At 39.0% G+C, this 19,865-nt stretch overlaps 1 protein-coding gene across 1 annotated transcript; it reads left to right on the top strand.

Annotated features, from left to right (window-relative positions):
* The first annotated feature begins 345 nt into the window (after positions 1–345).
* LOC307131241 (uncharacterized protein) lies at positions 346–18,475 on the top strand. The gene is made up of 3 exons (XM_079824798.1): positions 346–408; positions 5,078–5,373; positions 16,154–18,475. Exons 2-3 carry the CDS (start codon positions 5,139–5,141, stop codon positions 17,764–17,766), a joined length of 1,848 nt encoding a protein of 615 aa, XP_079680924.1. The 5' UTR covers positions 346–408; positions 5,078–5,138; the 3' UTR covers positions 17,767–18,475.
* The last annotated feature ends 1,390 nt before the right edge of the window (positions 18,476–19,865 follow it).

The raw sequence follows: 19,865 nt of genomic DNA, 5'->3' as shown, positions 1-19,865 counted from the left end.
TAACATTTTATTGCTTCTTTTTCTTATATTGCTTCTTGATATATCTTTGTTTTTCTTTTACACATTTTTAGACTCAGATTAACTTTATTTGTCCATATTTTTAATATTGGCAAAACACACTGACTCTCATATGTTTCAACTCGGACACATGTATGAACTTTGCTTTATTAACTCACACACTCTTTTTAACATGTTTGTTTTTATCACATTTCTTATTGTTTTACGTTTATTATTGTTTAACGTTTATAAATATAAGGATTATCTAGTAAAAAAAATTGTAGACAGACATTTATCTGCACCTCTGTGATTATAAGCTGAATGTGAACGGGACTTTTATTTTGGTGCGGTGGCGTGACGTCATAACACTGCGCCGCGCTCCTGCATCTGTTATGATTCGGCTGATGAAAGGTTTGTTTCAAGCGTTTAATTTGTTTAAATCGTTATAACCCGTTCAATGTTTCACAGTTTTCTACAAGCACTGTGTTATTCATTATTGAATGTAACATTGTAGTGCTTTAACTAACTTTAATGAAGGATATTTTGTGTGAGTAAGTCTCATTCACACCAGGAACAGAAAAGCTGCGTCTCATTTCTCTTCCTCTATCAGTGAATCAGTTCATCATAAACACAGAGTTCAGTCTCTGGCGAGTAGAGATGGAGAAACTGACACTTCGCAAAATGATTCAGTGATTCGATTCACGAGTCGAGCTGCTCAAACAGTCCTAAATGAGCACCAACACTAATGTGTCCTGACAGCTAACAAACTGCTAATGTTTTCATGAAAGTGTAAAATGCCATGATGTGTCTATATAGTACAGTATCTGTAATCCATCACAGGGATAGTTCACCCAAAAATGAAAATTATCCCATGATTTACTCACTTTCAAGCCATCCTAGGTGTGTATGACATACTTCTTTCAGACATTTTTTTTCTTCTGTAAGTTCAGGGTTCCTACGGGGTTTGGAAAAGTATGGAATTTGATTTGAGTAATTTCCAGGTCTGGAAAAGTATGGAAAAAATAAATCAGAGTATGGAAAAATATTTATGTTTCCAGACTATTGTCCCTATTTCGTTTTCTAAATGTATATACCGTAATAAATATATAATATATACAATCGTTTTTTTTTTCATGGCGTTTGGATCAGTCTGCCAGCGCTGCCGATCGTTTTTATGTGGCGTTCACACCGGACGCGATTCGCGCGAATAATTTGCGCTAATCGCGCGAAGGTGGACGCTTGAACATTTTGAGTTCACTCGCTTCATTCGCGCGTGTAATACGCGTGTGACAACTACACGCCAGACGCGAATTCGCGTCATGGGCGGGGCTTCTGCTCTATATGAGCCTATATGAGCTTTTTTTGTAAAAAAAATACTACTATTAATGTGCGACAAAACGTAATTTAAAGACTTTTTCAGGCGATAATATAGTTGTTTAAAGCTCAAATCTGTGGTTAATTTATAAAAAGAGTGCCTATTTGAGCATTTTATCTGGCGTTTTCGGAGTTGTGAGATCCAGGGGATCAGCGGCGCTCAGCGCTCGTTTACCCGGCGAGACCCTCCTTCCCTCGGCTAGTCCTTCTCACATTTGCCGCTGGCTCTGGCTCTTTTTTTCCTGCTCCTGTCTCGTTGTGAAATGGCTCACTTGGCTCACAATGGCTCACAATAACTCACTTTCTTCCAAGCAAGATCCTTTTTATTCCTTTTATTCCTGTTCCTGTAGTGATAGGATAATGTATCATACAGCTCCGGGTCTCCACATACGGCCACCATTATCTTGTCCTCCATTGTTGTTGGGATTTCTGCCTCCGCTTGTAAATGCGTCACTACTAGAGCAAGCTCGTGATTGGTTAACGCGGCGCGAAATATCTGCCAGAGTTCAGATTTTTCAACTTGAGCGATTCGCGCGTTCAAAACGCTCAATTCGCGCCGCCTCAATCGCGTGAATCGCGCCGCAGAATGCCATTTCGCGTCTCTGCATTGACTTAACATGTAAATCACTCGCGCGAATCGCGTCCGGTGTGAACGCAGCATTACACTTGATCTGCTGGAGTTTAGGTCTGCAGTGATTGGTTGTTACGTTGTTAGGCGGCAGTTGCCATCACCGCGCCCCAGCCCCCCACCTCAAACTGCTTGACTAAAAACACCTGGAACCTGAGTTTTACATTTGTGTGGACTTCACGGAAAACAAAATGGGAAAATGCAAGTTTTCCGAGGGCTGGCTTGCAAATCCTAAATATAAAGCCTGGTTAGCCAAAGATTTTAAATTTACAAAGAAAGCGATGTGCAAACTATGTGTCAAATCATTTGACATCTCCAACATGGGGGAGGCGGCAATTGTAAGCCATATGCTAGGCCAAAAGTATTGTCGTCTCATTACAGCATCCACCACACAATGTCTCACAACGTTTATGGCCCAGACCACATCAAGTCACGAAGCCCACAATGTAACGTTGCCGACTGATCAAAGGTGAGCATTTGAACTAGTCAGTCTAACGTTATCCTTTAATTAACTTAACTTACTATTTAACATTAGCAGGAAGTCTAGAAAGCTGACGATCTAAAGCTAACGTCTGCTTATCAATTCAGTAACACCAAGTTAAATTATGTGAATATAGTGTTGGTGAGAAGGTAAAGGCCATTTCTAGAGGGAATTTGGAGCTGCAGCAGTAGTCACATCGGTCAATTTATGACTCTTATCAGGTGCGTTCACACACAGAGTACAACTGCGTTTTCGCGTGATGCGGCGTGAGTGTTGTTTCTCTTTAACGTTACTGTTATATTTGATATTTTCTCAGTGTTACAAATTAAAGTTGTGTATTTCCATTTCGCAAAACTTCGATATTTACTAGAGTATCCAATCTGGGCCGTTGAATGAACATGTGCATCCATCAAATAAGCAAATAAGCAAAATATCGAGGGAGCACGCAATCATTAAGATTAGATTGTGTTTTGTTGTTAAGTGATCTATTATGACGAGGGAATTAATCTGTAGAAAGAATAAATATTTCTAATAAATAAATCATTTACTCACTGAGTTGGTTGCCGTTTTGGATGGCATTGGGGTGAGGAGTAAATGATTAGGACATTTTCATTTTGAGGCGAACTAATCCTTTAAATATCTTCATGTGTCCAAGATTAACAAAATTCTTATTAGTTTAGAATGACATGAGGGTAAGTAAATGATGATAGAAATTTATTTTTTGGGTAAATTAATTGCCCTTTAAAAAAAAGTGACTGATTTTAGCATTTTGATCGTTAAAAAAGCAATATTTTAATATATGATTTCTAAGTATTTTATTTATAATTACAAGTCTTTACAAGTTTTCTGTACCTAACAGCCAATTAAGCACTGTCAATTGACTTTAGCTCTATTTTCTAATTTTCTGGTTAATTGTACATGAACGTCCCTTCTGTTTCTGTAGGGGTTTACAGTTATTTAAATGTACAAACTTACAAATATGAATAACATTGCACTGATTTAGCATTGCAGTTTGAATAAAATGCTGAGCTTTGAACTTGACTGGGTTTGGTGTTAAATTGACTTGTACAAGCAACAGTAGCTACAATTTTCAAATGTACAAATTTAACATGATAGCCTACATAGAGGTTTTGACTCAGAGTGTAACAGACTTGCCGGTGCCGATAGCATTGTGGGTAAGTGCGGCGCCTTGTAGTGCTGTTGTGCTTCGGGAGAACCGAGTTCGAGTCCTGCCTCATGGACTTTTCCCAATCCCGCCCCCCTCTCTCTCCCACCTTACTTCCTGTCTAGCTACTTTCCTATCCTAATAAAAGGCAAAAACGCCAATACTAAATCTTTAGAATGTAACATACTTGTTAGCAGTTCGGTCTGGACTTGATCGGTAGAGGAGTAATTATGCCTGAACAGAAACTGTTCGGACCAATGAAATTGTCAGGGTGGGCTTTAGACGATGATGGACAGATGATAAACAGTAACGGAATCATCCACATCATCAAAGGCGCTTGGGTTGAATTTGCTCTTATCCTAAACGGAGAACTTGTTCGTATACATTTACCTTTACTATTTCTCTCAGAAATGATGATCGTGTTGGTAAGTACTCTGTGTATCCTTAAATTCTTTTTTTCGTTTACACTCATCTTTTTCTTCTAACGTTAGGCTACTTATTCCAGCGTGCATGCAGACAGGGTTGTCAAGTTTTTACAACAAAACCCACCCAATTGCTAACGTTCCTCAAAACTAGCCAAAAACAAGCCCCAATAGCTTTCCAGGGGGGTTCTCCGGGCAACACTGTGTGCAGTTGAGTTCTGTTGACATTTGACAACTAACATTATGCGTCGCTCTGATTGGTTGTAGGTCTATCCAATTGAGGCCTTTCCTGGTTGGGTTGAAACACGCCCCATAATCACAGCCCAATAGAGCAGTATCAGACTCATATTCTGACTAGAATTGAGTATGACGACGTCAGGCTACAAAACAAGTTAAATATGGTTGGAAAAATCTGTAGGGAAGTCTGGAAATTTGAGTCTGGAAAAGTATGGAATTTTGAAATGAAAATTGTGTAGGAACCCTGTAAGTTGAATACAGAAGGCGATTCACCGGAAGCTAGACAATTTACTTTATAAAGTTTTAAATATGGAGATATATATATATATATATATATATATATATATATATATATATATATATATATATATATATATATATATATATATATATATATATATATATATATATATATTTATTTTTTATTTTTTTTTATTTATTTATTTTTTTTTACACAAAATTGACTTTTTTATGGACTTCAAAAATGACCCAACAGTCACTGCCATTATAAACCTGGGAAGAGCCAGGACTTTTTTAATATAACTCTGATTGTGTTCGTCTGAAAGAAGAATGTCATACACACCTAGATTAACTCACTCTCTCTCTCTCTCTCTCTCTCTGACTGACTGACTGACTGACTGACTGACTGACTGACTGACTGACTGACTGACTCTTTTACCTGAGACTGAACTTCTGAACTAGAGCTGATTGAGACTCTCAGAGATTTAGTTTTGAGTGTTTTTATTTTTGTTAATTATTCTCATCTTAAACAGGACAAACACACTGAAAAACTCCAGGAGAAGCAGCTGAGATCCATGTGACACTATTATAAAGATGGAGTTTATTAAAGAGGAGAGTGAAGAAATGAAGATTGAAGAAACATTGAGAGTGAAAGATGAAGAAACTGAGGAACAAACAGAGAAAGAGGAGAGAGAAGACGTGAAGATTGAAGAAACATTGAGAGTGAAACATGAAGAAACTGAGGAACAAACAGAAAAAGAGGAGAGTGAGGAGATGAAGATTGAAGAAACATTGAGAGTGAAACATGAAGAAACTGAGGAACAAACAGGTTGGTTTTGTTCTCAAAGCTGAACTCAGTCATTTGATCATTATTAAAATCGCCAGCTCTACAGAAATGAGTGATATTTTTGAATAATCAGAATTGAAGCGCTTTTTTTGACATGGAACTGGTCAGACGTGTTGAGATCACATGACCAGATACATTTTTTTTCCAGGCACATTTGACCAATTCCAAACCACAGTAATACTAATAACTACTATTAAATTAGTATTTAATAATGTATAAGTGATATATAATTGCTCATGAAGGCTGGAAATGAAAAACACCTTGTATTCAGAATTATTAGGCATGTTTTCTTTTACAGATAAATTGAGCCAAAAAAGAGATTTAACTCAGACTGAAAAGTCAAAAAGTATTAAATGCCCATGAGAAGGATGAAATACTAATGCAATACTAGACATTGCAGTTAAATACTGCAATTCACAATTTATATTGTGCAACTGGGGGAAATTAAACTGGAATATATATATATATATATATATATATATATATATATATATATATATATATATATATATATATATATATATATATATATATATATATATATATATATTCTTGATTGATCAGGTGCTGCTGGAAAAGACGTGTCTTTAGCCGTTTTTTGAAAATGGCTACAGACTCGGCTGCTCGAATTGCGATAGGCAGGTCATTCCACCAGGTGGGGGCGGTCCAGGAAAAGGTCCGTGAGAGTGATTTCATGCCTCTTTGGTATGGCACCACAAGGCGTCGTTCATTGGCAGAACGTAAGCTCCTGGAGGGTGTGTATGTCTGAACAAGCGAGTTTAGGTATATTGGTGCAGAGCCAGTGGTTGCTTTGAAGGCGAGTACCAGTGTCTTGAATTTGATGCGAGCGGCTATTGGCAGCCAGTGGAGATTGATGAAGAGAGGCGTGACGTGCGCTCTCTTCGGCTCGTTAAAGATCACCCTCGCCGCTGCATTCTGGATCAGTTGCAAGGGTTTGATAGTGCATGCCGGAAGGCCTGCTAGAAGAGCATTACAGTAGTCCAGTCTGGAGAGAACAAGAGCTTGGACCAGTAGTTGTGTGGCCTGCTCTGATAGGAAGGGTCTAATCTTCCTAATGTTGTATAATGCAAATCTGCAGGACCGGGATGTTGCAGTGATGTGGTCAGTGAATTTTAGCTGATCATCAATCACAACTCCAAGGTTCCTGGCTGTCCTGGACGGAGTTATGGTTGATGATCCGAGCTGAATGGAGAGATTGTGATGAAGTGCTGGGTTGGCTGAGACCACGAGCAGTTATGTCTTTGCAAGGTTGAGTTGCAGGTGATGCTCCTTCATCCAGGCAGAAATGTCTGTTAGGCAGGCAGTAATACGAACACCAACCATGGGATCATCTGGTTGAAATGAGAAGTAGAGTTGAGTGTCGTCGGCATAGCAATGATAGGAAATTATATATTTATACTACGGGGCCGTTGAATGCTTGAATCTGATTGGCTGATGAACGTTCTGAGGTGTGCAATTATTTTCTGGGAGATGCACAGCGAACGTAGTTCCAGGCAGCTCTCTTGACCGCATTACAGTTCCATATCACTTCGCATAGTTAACTGTAATAATGGAAATTACAGGACTAAAAAACAACAATATGACAGACGATTTTCCTAAAGTAAATCTTAATATTTACGGTGAATATAAAACGTTTAACAACTGGGCGGCAGCAGTATTAGACAGTCCAGATGAAAACCAACAGACGGAAGCGGACATCAAAGGCAAGCTTTTCTGTCTCATGACTGAAATCACACATGCTCGCACACGCACTACAGTTTGCACAAAAAGGTGTCAGCGCTGCCCTGACCATTTGATCAGTTAGCCTATATAGTGGAGCAACTTAAAGGCTACACGTGACATTTTTTCACTAGCGAGGTAATAACAGCGCTGTTTAGAGATGCACAGAGGTAGCCTAATTCACACAAGCACTCGCGCTCTCTCTCTCTCTCTCTCTCTCTCTCGCTCTCTCTCTCTCTTTCTCTCGCTCTCTTTCTAATAACTTTATTAATAACTGCAGTAGAATGCTATCAACGGCTCAAGCCTTCGTTAACAGCTTTAAAATGACGTTTCAGAACTAGCAAAAGAGCCGTTGGATGAGACGCGGAAGAAATAGTCCTACTCACAATAGCGATTTAAGTACAAAAACCGGACGAATCCCTTTAAATATTTCTTCGGATCGATGTCTTGAGGTGTGGTAACCGTAGCATAAGCGGAATAATTGACTCCGGGGCGTTCAATTATTAGAACTCCGCTTCGCGTTGTGACCGCATCACCACCTCGGGTGTGCATTATTGTTCTAATAATTGAACGGCCCGTCGTCAATTATTCCTTACACATATATATATATACACTCACCTAAAGGATTATTAGGAACACCATACTAATACTGTGTTTGACCCCCTTTCACCTTCAGAACTGCCTTAATTCTATGTGGCGTTGATTCAACAAGGTGCTGAAAGCATTCTTTAGAAATGTTGGCCCATATTGATAGGATAGCATCTTGCAGTTGATGGAGATTTGTGGGATGCACATCCATGGCATGAAGCTCCCATTCCACCACATCCCAAAGATGCTCTATTGGGTTGAGATCTGGTGACTGTGGGGGCCATTTTAATACATTAAACTCATTGTCATGTTCAACAAACCAATTTGAAATGATTGGAGCTTTGTGACATGGGGCATTATCCTGCTGGAAGTAGCCATCAGAAGATGGGTACATGGTGGTCATAAAGGGATGGACATGGTCAGAAACAATGCTCAGGTAGGCCGTGGCATTTAAACGATGCCCAATTGGCACTAAGGGGCCTAAAGTGTGTCAAGAAAACATCCCCCACACCATTACACCACCACCAGCCTGCACAGTGGTAACAAGGCATGATGGATCCATGTTCTCATTCTGTTTACGCCAAATTCTGACTCTACCATCTGAATGTCTCAACAGAAATCTAGACTCATCAGACCAGGCAACATTTTTCCTGTCTTCAACTGTCCAATTTTGGTGAGCTCGTGCAAATTGTAGCCTCTTTTTCCTATTTGTAGTGGAGATGAGTGGTACCCGGTGGGGTCTTCTGCTGTTGTAGCCCATCCGCCTCAAGGTTGTGCGTGTTGTGGCTTCACAAATGCTTTGCTGCATACCTCGGTTGTAACAAGTGGTTATTTCAGTCAAAGTTGCTCTTCTATCAGCTTGAATCAGTCGGCCCATTCTCCTCTGACCTCTAGCATCAACAAGGCATTTTGGCCCACAGTACTGCCGCATACTGGATGTTTTTCCCTTTTCACACCATTCTTTGTAAACCCTAGAAATGGTTGTGCGTGAAAATCCCAGTAACTGAGCAGATTGTGAAATACTCAGACCGGCCCATCTGGCACCAACAACCATGCCACACTCAAAATTGCTTAAATCACCTTTCTTTCCAATTCTGACATTCAGTTTGGAGTTCAGGAGATTGTCTTGACCAGGACCACACCCCTAAATGCATTGAAGCAACTGCCATGTGATTGGTTGATTAGATAATTGCATTAATGAGAAATTGAATAGGTGTTCCTAATAATCCTTTAGGTGAGTGTATAATATATATATATATATATATATAGCTAATAACACAAGTCTGTCAACTGTCTCTGGATTAAGAGAAGCTCTGTGGCATGAAACTATGTTCCCACTGGCACTAAGAACCCTCTCAGATGGGGGGCTAGTTGCTGGAACTAATAGGTATTTCTTAGCTAATTTTGCACATTTGGGGAAATGTGCCTCATGGATGCTCCACCACATTAGTGGCTTTGTGTCACTGTCAGCATTTGCAGCGTGCAAGTAGCTTTCCAGTTCCTTTTCAATTGCCTCCCTCTGGGACAACCCTAAGAAGTAGAAGAGGATGTTGCCTGTTTGAAGAAGGTCCCCAATGTCTTCTTTTTTCGGGCTGGTGGCTCTGGTGGAGCTTCTGCACTTGCTGTTGAACTGGACTCCACAGTGTCAGACGCAGAATGCGTGCTAGCAAGTAGGGACTCGATCTCGTCAATAGCTTGGCTTTCACCTCCTGAATTTTGTTGTGTTCAATATAAGTGGTTTTAAACCTCGGATCAGTGAGGGAGCAAATGGTCTCAGGATCAGAATATTTGTCATTGAGATACTCCAGAATTTAGCTTTTGATTGATTTTGTGAGGTCTGTATCTTCCTCTTGAGGTGCAAGGATGTCAGTGTTCAACAGAGAAAGCACTGGTTTGATACAAGGAACCGTGACATAATCCTCACCTGACAATGCGTCAGTGAAATCTAGAAGTGGCCGTAGTAGAGCTTTGTGAACAGACTCCAGGACCTAAAGATCATACCAGGTGGGCACCTTTTATCAGAGGCAAGGACTTTGCCTATGGCTGGCTCTTACTCCAGAAATCGAGCAATCATTTGTTCCCTGGATCCGCACCTGGTAGGCGACTTGGTAATAAGCTGGTGGTTTGGTAGATGGAGATCTCTCTGGACATTGGCAAGTTCTCTTCTCCTTCTCCAGCTGTGTGAGAAGCTGGCCACAATTTTCTTGCACACACCGATACTCATGTTCAATGCGGGCATCCCTCATGCTTCTCTCTGTGAAAAAAATTAAATAAATAATTAGCATACAATCCTTTAACCTAACATTAAAAGTCAAACTATTTCACAAATTATGGCATGCATGGCAACACTGCAGCCTTGTATATTTATTCAATTCAGTCGCTTTGACTATATTGCTCCCGTTATCTGTTGTGATGCAAACTTGTTGCTCCTCTCTCAAATTCCAAGACACAAGTGTGGCAGGTAATCCATCTGCGATGTTCTCTCTGGTGTGTGCATTTGGAAAGTAACTGGTTTGCAGTCAAGCGGATTTCAGCTCCCAGCCATCAATAAAATGAATGGTAAGACTGATGTAGGTTTTGCAGGTTCGGCTCGTCCATAGAACTTTAAAATATGTTTTTTTGAAATGTAATTTCTTCCCGCTTTTTACTATTTCTCGCAAATAGCACACCACAAGAGAATGAATCGACCAGCTTTATTTGTTTAGAGACGACAGGCCTACCAGATTTCTCTGCAGATGAAGAGGGCGAGGCTAGTGTTACAACCCTGGCTCTAGGGATGCAACATAAAGGACACAAAGAAAGAAATCTGCCAATCAAAGTGAATTTATTAAATATAAAAAGTAGAGAAAAAAACAGTGCCACTGCTACTGCAGTGTTGGCTGCAAGACGAGAGATAGAGAGAGAGAAAGAGAGCATGTGTCCTAGGTTGAAATAGGCTCCCCTCAGTTGACACCAATTAACCAGTTGATTGCAGGTGAGCTACCAGGTAAACCGCAATGAAACGTAGATTAGAACACTCCCACATAACACTCCCACCCATAAAATGTTGCTATAGGATAACCTATGGCAAAATCAAAAAGTGCATGGGATAAACGAACACAACAACTTACGACCTTGACAGAGCATCCGCCAAAACATCCTTCCCACAAATGTGGCGGACTGTAAGGTCATATCTCTGCAAAAACAGACTCCATCGCATTAAGCGCTGGTTAGAGTTTCTCATGCTGTGGAGGAACACTAGAGGGTTATGTTCAGTGTACACAATAAGTGAAACACTGGATGAAACGTACACCTCAAAATGATTCAGAGCAAGGACAAAGGCCAAAGCTTCCTTTTCGATTGTAGAATAGTGCTTTTTGATGGATATCGAATTTCTTTGAAAAATAGCACACAGGATGCTTAACTCCCACTGAATCATCTTGGAGGAGAACAGCACCCACACCGAAATCACTAGCATCCACAGCTAGCTTGAAAGGTCTGTTAAAATCAGGGGCAGCAAGAATAGGAGAACTGCTCAACAATGCCTTCAGATTGTCAAAGGCCTCTTGACATGACTCAGTCCAAACAAAAGGAACCTTGGGACTAAGTAGTTTAGTTGCAGCAGGCTTGTAGCAACAGTAGCAAAATTTCTGCAAAAACTCCTATAGTATCCTGCCATACCCAGGAAACATTTTAACTCCCGTCAAGATGATGGTACTGCAAAATTCACAATGGCCTCCACTTTTGCTCCTATTGGAGACACATGACCATGACCATGACCAACAACTTTGCCCAAAGTAAGTTACTGTGGCCTGCCCAAACTCACACTTGGAGAGGTTCAGGGTCAAATTTGCAGCCTTTAACCGCTTGAACACATCCTCAAGCTGGGCCAAGTGCTGAGACCAGGTAGAGCTATAGATGACCAAGTCATCAAGATAAGCCCCACACCATGCAACTCCATCCAACACCTTATTCACCAGACGCTGGAAAGAGGCAGGTGCATTTTGCATTTCAAATGCCATAACGTTATAATGGCAGAAGCTATCTGGCATCACAAAAGCAGAGATCTCACGGGCTCATTGTCTAAGTGGAAACTGCTAGTAGCCTTTCAAGAGATCGAACTTTGATCAAGTTGGTTCTGCATCCTTTGTTTCCATGCAGTCATCTAGGCGTGGAAGAGGATGGGAGTCAGGCTTGGTGATGGCATTTACCTTACGAAAATCGGTACAAAACCAAAACGAACCATCATGCTTCTCAACTAGTAAACATGGCGAACTCCAAGCACTAGAAGTCGGTTCTGCGATGTTATGTTCTAACATATACTCTACCTCTTTACGCAAAAGCTGGTGTTTAACAGGGTTCACTCTATATGGGTGTTGCTTAATAGGGTTAGCTTGATCTACATCAATATCATGCTCAAGCACATTGGAGCAATAAATTAGATATAAAATGATGATGGCTCACGGAGTTTCATGCATTGCTCGTACTGCACAGGATGATGCTTGAGGTGATGAACAAGATTAGTGCTGCTACCACCCTTTGTAGCTATTATTGCACACCTTGCAAATGACGGTATTTTGATTGGTATCCGTTATCTGAAAACCAAACCACCCCCATATTTCAGATTGTGTGCTCCTTTTGGGGACTATTTCATCACCCCCGTGTCTCTTTCCACACCTCTGTTGTCCGTAGTCTCCATTTGGTACGCGACAAGACGAAAAGGGGACGTAATATTGGAGAGTTTGGCGCATTCTTTGGGAAGGTATACTTGAATTTGAAATATTCGATATTCACAATATTTTAAAGTTTTACATCGTCGTCAAAATTCGCTAATATTCGATACATCGCCCAGCCCTAGTCAGATGTAATGTTTGTTCTGTACATCAGTGTCGGGGGAATATAATTTTCTGCTTTGTGGTAGAAAAGCTGCTTGCATGTACACAGGAAGGGAAACTATGACTCTTAATTAAATGTAAATGTAGCTTTTATCTCTCATACAGTTTTTCTGCATATATAGGCAACTGGTCCTGATAATAGTAACATACTACTTGTTCCTTTTCTGTAAGTCAGTTTTTGTGAAGGAATGATTCTCTCTTTCTTTTGCTCTGGATTTGTATCAGGTATCAGTGCTTTACTGCTATTCCTGCAGTTCCCATCTGTGCAAATGTTGAATAGTCTGTCAAAAAAGTGAATTTGTATAGCGAAATAAAGTGGAAGGAAAATTTCCTGTTAAATATTATAGGTTTTATTTTTAAACTCAGTTAATATGTTGCAAATTAAGTCTGCAAAAGTAATTATGAATGATTTTTTTTTGTTGAAATTGCGTGTGAAAATGTTTTCAGTAGAAATATTCACAGCTTAAATACACAACCATTCAGAATTTTAGCCTGTAAAAATATAAAATTAAACATACTTTTGTGTTTCAAAGACATTTGTCATTATTTTACTTTGATACACAATCATATGGCAAAAGTAGGTCAGGCCATCCTTAAAAATATTTTGGTTTGCAGCAACAGTAAAAAAAAAAAGAAAAAAAAGAAAAGGGTCGGTAGGTAGGTCTATTTTTTTTTTTCAAGTTTCAATGTAAAAAAAAAAGTACAATTTTGGTGATGGTGATTACGTAGGTATGAATTTAAACAAATTAGCATATCATGACGTCACTGAGTCTACAACCTGTGCCTTCGGGCGCATGATTGCAAACCTCATTTTGATGCAGGCTATATTGACAACAAACAATTTGAAATCTTTGTCAATTTTTTTATTGCATGAATTTCAGGTGCATTCATTTGAAGAAATAAGAGGTAGAATCAAGATATAAAGAAGCCACTAGATTTCAATTAAAGTGCGAAAATAGAGGAATTATATCGGGGTAAATTTGACCCGCTGGCGCTTATAGGTTTAAATGCCCCGTTTTTAAATCTGGTTTTATCTAAACCATTTTTAACAACAAGGGATTGTAAATAACACAGTTTTAGTAAAGGTCAGTGACTGGGAGACTTGGATATTTTATTGAAAATCTTATGTACATTTGAAAAACAGCCATGGGTAAATTTTACCCCGAAAACTGCAATGTAAAAAGTTTTCGTATTTACAGGTCACCTGGTACGGTCACACATTGCTCCCACACAGGGCCTACATATTATTTTTTTTCCATTCAAGTATGTCTAATAACTAGATAGGCTATATTTTCTCCTAATAAGCAAAGTGGCGTAACTTTATAATGACGGACCCGGTGCAACCACAAATATCTTAACTATCTATAGGCCTACTGTAATTAAGACATATATTCAAGAAATGTGTTAAAACAGAAAGACGCTGTAGTTTCAGCCTTGCTCAAAGACTGAGGAAACAGGCCAGTTACGCATGTCAATCCATTCCCGACGATCTTGGTTTGCTTCTTATTTCTTAAATATACTGCCAAATAGTTGATTAAACATTGATCAAAATTAATTATACAAAACGAAATTCATTTTAAAGAAAGACTTTCTAGAAAACAAATTCAATGAAATGCTCAAAATCCATGTCTCCAGACATATGTGCATCTGATTATGTGCCTTACTAATGCTGCTCACTTTTCATAATCAACATATGAAATTAAAAGATTATAATATTTAGACATAGCCTAACTATATGGAACTAAATAGGCTACGTTTTCTTTAACCCTCTGTCCGGTGAAGTCGTCGGCGCCTTTTGATGGATTTTTTTTCCTTATTCCAGCGGACACAACTCACAATACTCCATAATTTTTAGCCATACAGATCAGTGCAAGACCTAATTATAAACAGTAAACGGTCTACTTTTATTTGTGTACACTCACAATAACAGCAAAGGCCGTGGACTCAGGGAACTGATTATTTTGCACTCCACTCCAAACGCTGTCTTCATTTCAAAAATATATTTTGTTTATTAAACGCAAAGTTTTCCATTTCAAAAGCATTTTTAAATTCAGTTCATATTTCCAACAAACGAAATTCCAAGCCAAAATAACGAAGTGGTAAAAAAAACCTTTGAGTTACCACCTTCAAATTAAATCTTTTCGCTCGTCTCTGTATGTGGCAATGCATCAAAATAACCTGACGTTTGTAAAAGTCGATCATTCTTTACAGATGATGGTATGTTTGAACAGAAGATGAGTTCTTTATTAAACTCTTAAAAAACAACAGAATATAAAATGTCACAATTTATCATAACACCTCATGTGTGCCGCTCAAGAATAAGGTGGTTTCCTTGTCATCAGTGCTTGGATAACACACACGTCTCTTACCATTAAAAATAATGGCGTGCAGTGGCTGGGATATAGGCTACATAAACCTAACCACATGTAGCATGATTTTTGGAATGATTTATCACGAAAATGTTTTAATCGCATAACATCAGTTAATGGAAACGCTGTCATTTCCCAATATTTTTTTATCGACTTTTAGAAAATATCGCAAAAGTTGAGCAAATCTGTAATGGAAACGCGGCTACTGTCTGAGTGACAAAAGACCACCTATGGAATATGACTACATGACGGAGTGCACATAACCTAAATGGACAGAGACATGCCTTCTACAGTCAACATGGAACCACAGCTGTAGTCATACTTGAAGAGCATTCTCTGGAGTGCCCGCTGAGCCCGAACTGTCAGCGACTTTCTGGCAAAGATGCAATGTGGTTCTGGGCACAGTTTTTCCAGAACTTCGTGCCAAGTTAAAGCGGTGTCGAGATTTTAGATGTATTATGGTGCCTGAACTAGTATGACTTTGAACGGTGACCACGAACATTTTGTTTACTGCAGCCGCAGCCATCATTACCAAGCGCGAACCGTTGACTCTGACAGTGAATGAGAGTATGAGACGAAGCGAACTCACAGGCCATAGTATGACATCCGTTAACCAATAGTGTAAACATAGATGATGCCACGGGTTTTTATTTAAAAGAAAGAACGTAGCCTTCGTTTGTATGTAGGCCTAGGCAATTTATATATTTACAATACTTACTATAATATAATTAATATTATTTTATTGCTTTTGTATTAGTTGTTTGAAGAGTAAAGAAATTGATCGGTCTTAACGCAAATTTATAACCGGCAAGTCGGTCGGACTAAAAGCAAAAAAAAAAAAAATAATTTGAGTTGGTCCTAAATTGACTGGGTCGGTTGGGTTACGGCAAACAAGAATATTTTTAAGGATGGCCTCATTTGTATCTTCAACAAACCGTTTCTGTACAATGATGGGAATTCTTCACAAATACTGTTTCTCTGGGAATTTAAACATTAATAATAAATAAAACTCTGATATTTAAACATAAAATTATGTCTTGTGTTGTTTTTTACATATCGTTTTATTTTTATTTTGTTCTGCTGTGCTCTTTTGCTTGCAGTTGGTTTTGATGCTTAAAATGCATGTTTGGATGTCTGTTGCTTTGTGCTGTTAAATTGATGTTAACTTCTTTCTTTCTTTTTTTGCCTTAGACCTGATAGCACTGAAAGAGGAGAGCGAAGTGTTGAATGAAATGGAAAGGAAAGATCAATATAACAATCATGATTTCATTACTGGAGAAAAAACTTTTAGTCGCTCACAGACTGAAAACACTTCTTCACGAAAAATAGCTCAAATGACTGGAACTGGAAGTAATTTTGCCTGCCAACAGTGTGGAAAGACTTTCAGTAGAGAAGGAAACCTTATCAGTCACATGACAATTCACACTGGAGAGAAGCCGTTCACCTGCCAACAGTGTGGAAAGAGTTTCAAACAACAAGGAAACCTTAAAGCCCACATGAGAATCCACTCTGGAGAGAAACCGTACACCTGCTCTCAGTGTGGAAAGAGTTTCACTGGTAATGGAAGCCTTATCAATCACATGATAATTCATACTGGAGAGAAGCCGTTCACCTGCCAACAGTGTGGAAAGAGTTTCAATAGAGAAGGAAACCTTAAAGCCCACATGAGAATCCACTCTGGAGAGAAGCCTTACACCTGCCAACAGTGTGGAAAGAGTTTCAATCAGAAAGGAGATTTTAAAAACCACTTGAGAATTCACTCTGGAGAGAAGCCTTTCATCTGCTCTCAGTGTGGAAAGAGTTTCAATCATAAATTATATCTTAAAAACCACATGAGAATCCACTCTGGAGAGAAACCTTACACCTGCTCTCAGTGTGAAAAGAGTTTCACTTGTAAAGGAAGCCTTATCAGTCACATGATAATTCATACTGGAGAGAAGCCTTTCACCTGCCAACAGTGTGGAAAGAGTTTCACTTGTAAAGGAAACCTTATCAGTCACATGACAATTCATACTGGAGAGAAGCCTTTCACCTGCCAACAGTGTGGAAAGAGTTTCAAACAACAAGGAAACCTTAAAGCCCACATGAGAATCCACTCTGGAGAGAAACCGTACACCTGCTCTCAGTGTGGAAAGAGTTTCACTTGTAATGGAAGCCTTATCAATCACATGAGAGTTCATACTGGAGAGAAGCCTTTCAACTGCCAACAGTGTGGAAAGAGTTTCAATAGAGAAGGAAATCTTAAAGCCCACATGAGAATCCACTCTGGAGAGAAACCGTACACCTGCTCTCAGTGTGGAAAGAGTTTCACTTGTAATGGAAGCCTTATCAATCACATGAGAGTTCATACTGGAGAGAAGCCTTTCAGCTGCTCTCAGTGTGGAAAGAGTTTCAATCATAAAGGAGATTTTAAATACCACTTGAGAATTCACTCTGGAGAGAAACCTTACACCTGCTCTCAGTGTGGAAAGAGTTTCAATCAGAAAGCAAAATTTAAATACCACTTGTCAGTTCACTCCAGAAAGAAACTCCACACATGCCCTCAGTGTGGAAAGAGTTTCAATCAAATAGAACATCTTAAAAACCATTTGAGAATTCACTCTGGAGAGGGCCCCTACACATGCCTTCAGTGTGGAAAGAGTTTCAGTTTTAAAGGAAACTTTGAAGACCACTTGTCAATTCACTCTGGAGAGAAGCCCCACACATGCCCTCAGTGTGGAAAGAGTTTCAATCTGAAAGGACATCTTAAAAAACACTTGAGAATTCATGCTGGAGAGAAACCAGATTTAGAATGGAGTGAATGAGACTAGAAACATCATCTTCGCAGGAACTTTACTGATCAAAGTTTGATGAGAAACAAAACAACTGTATATGTTTAACAGGCAAAGAAATATAGAGGGCACAATCCCGACCGTTCCCAGCATTCTCTGCCGACCATCTCGCGCGCGGCTTCTCATGGGAAATGTAGTTTGTTTTAACATATTGTGAAGGTAAACAAACAAAACTATCATAAACATTAAAGCAATGATGATCATCTTTAACTTTATAAAGATTCAGCATTATTCAATATTGATAAACTGGAAATAATAAATTGCAACATCTGTATTTCCATCTCTTTGACAAGGTTTCTCTATTCTGAGCAGCTGGCGGAGGGTTAGATGGTCTTGGGTGGTAGTTACAGACCAGAAAATGAGCAGGTGTCATTGGCTGTGGTTCATTGGATTTGTTGTGAACTTTAGTTAGTTAGTCACTTTATTGTCCACAAGTGGAAATTTGTCTTTGGCTTCACCACAAAGAAACGCATTCAATATCATCACACAAATCAAATAAAAAGACATCAAGTAACACAATCCCCCTCACGCTCAGGTCCCAGTATTTAAAGTTCTGACTGCAGTGGGCACAAATGATATTTGATACACCCTTGTCCTTGCTTGAGGTTGCCTAAACCGTCTTTTTGATGGTAAAAGCTGAAATTTAATATTCAACAATCTTCAATAAAAATTCTGTGCTTTTTGTTTGACTCTGGTTTGATAAATTTCATTCAATTGTCTTTGTGGTTGTCCTCCAATTGCACTAGCAATTTTAAAGGGTTCATATAATGCCATTTTTGTACAAATTAATATGATTCTTTAGTGTCTAAATGAAAAGTTAGTCTCTCTGAGGACACATCTGTGCAACCGTATCAATTTGAACTGGAGTCGGACCCGGAACAAGATAACGTCCCCAACAAAGTTCGACGATTAAGGCTCGAACAGGACGTTTCTGAATGGTTGGTTAACGTAATGTCACTTTGATCTATCTTTGTACTGGGTAGCAGTAGGGCTGCAACAAATGATTATTTTGATAATCGATTAATCTGACGATTATCAAACCAATTAATCGACTAATCATCGATTATTGTCATCTGTTTGACGACTAATCAGTAAGTTTTGAACGATTATTCAGCTTTTTCAAATAGTTAAAACATTGAGTTATACATATTCTTACTATACTATAAAAAAAGAATCACTTCAGTTTTTGAAATGGTTGTTTAAATGAACCAATTGAGTAAACAGGTCATTCTCTTTAAGTTCTCAGGTTTCTGTCCAACTAAAATTACACACAAATGCTCTCTTTCAATTGACAAAAATAAACAAATTTATCAGCTGCATTACAGAAACGAAAAAAAAATTATATATATATATATATATATATATATATATATATATATATATATACAGTGAGGAAAATAAGTATTTGAACACCCTGCTATTTTGCAAGTTCTGAAAATGGGTCTGAAATTGTCATCGTAGGTGCATGTCCACTGTGAGAGACATAATCACAAAAAAATATCCAGAAATCACAATATATGATTTTTTAACTATTTATTTGTATGATACAGCTGCAAATAAGTATTTGAACACCTGTCTATCAGCTAGAATTCTGACCCTCAAAGACCTGTTAGTCTGCCTTTAAAATGTCCACCTCCACTCCATTTATTATCCTAAATTAGATGCACCTGTTTGAGGTCGTTAGCTGCATAAAGACACCTGTCCACCCCATACAATCAGTAAGAATCCAACTTCTAACATGGCCAAGACCAAAGAGCAGTCCAAAGACACTAGAGACAAAATTGTACACCTCCACAAGGCTGGAAAAGGCTACGGGGAAATTGCCAAGCAGCTTGGTGAAAAAAGGTCAACTGTTGGAGCAATCATTAGAAAATGGAAGAAGCTAAACATGACTGTCAATCTCCCTCGGACTGGGACTCCATGCAAGATCTCACCTCGTGGGGTCTCAATAATCCTAAGAAAGGTGAGAAATCAGCCCAGAACTACACGGGAGGAGCTGGTCAATGACCTGAAAAGAGCTGGGACCACCGTTTCCAAGGTTACTGTTGGTAATACACTAAGACAGTGGTTCC

This window comes from Gobio gobio (genome assembly GCF_949357685.1).
Source record: "Gobio gobio genome assembly, chromosome: 1".
Taxonomy (NCBI): domain Eukaryota; kingdom Metazoa; phylum Chordata; class Actinopteri; order Cypriniformes; family Gobionidae; genus Gobio; species Gobio gobio.
Note: the sequence above shows the minus strand (reverse complement) of the source record. Positions and strands in the feature narration are given on the sequence as shown.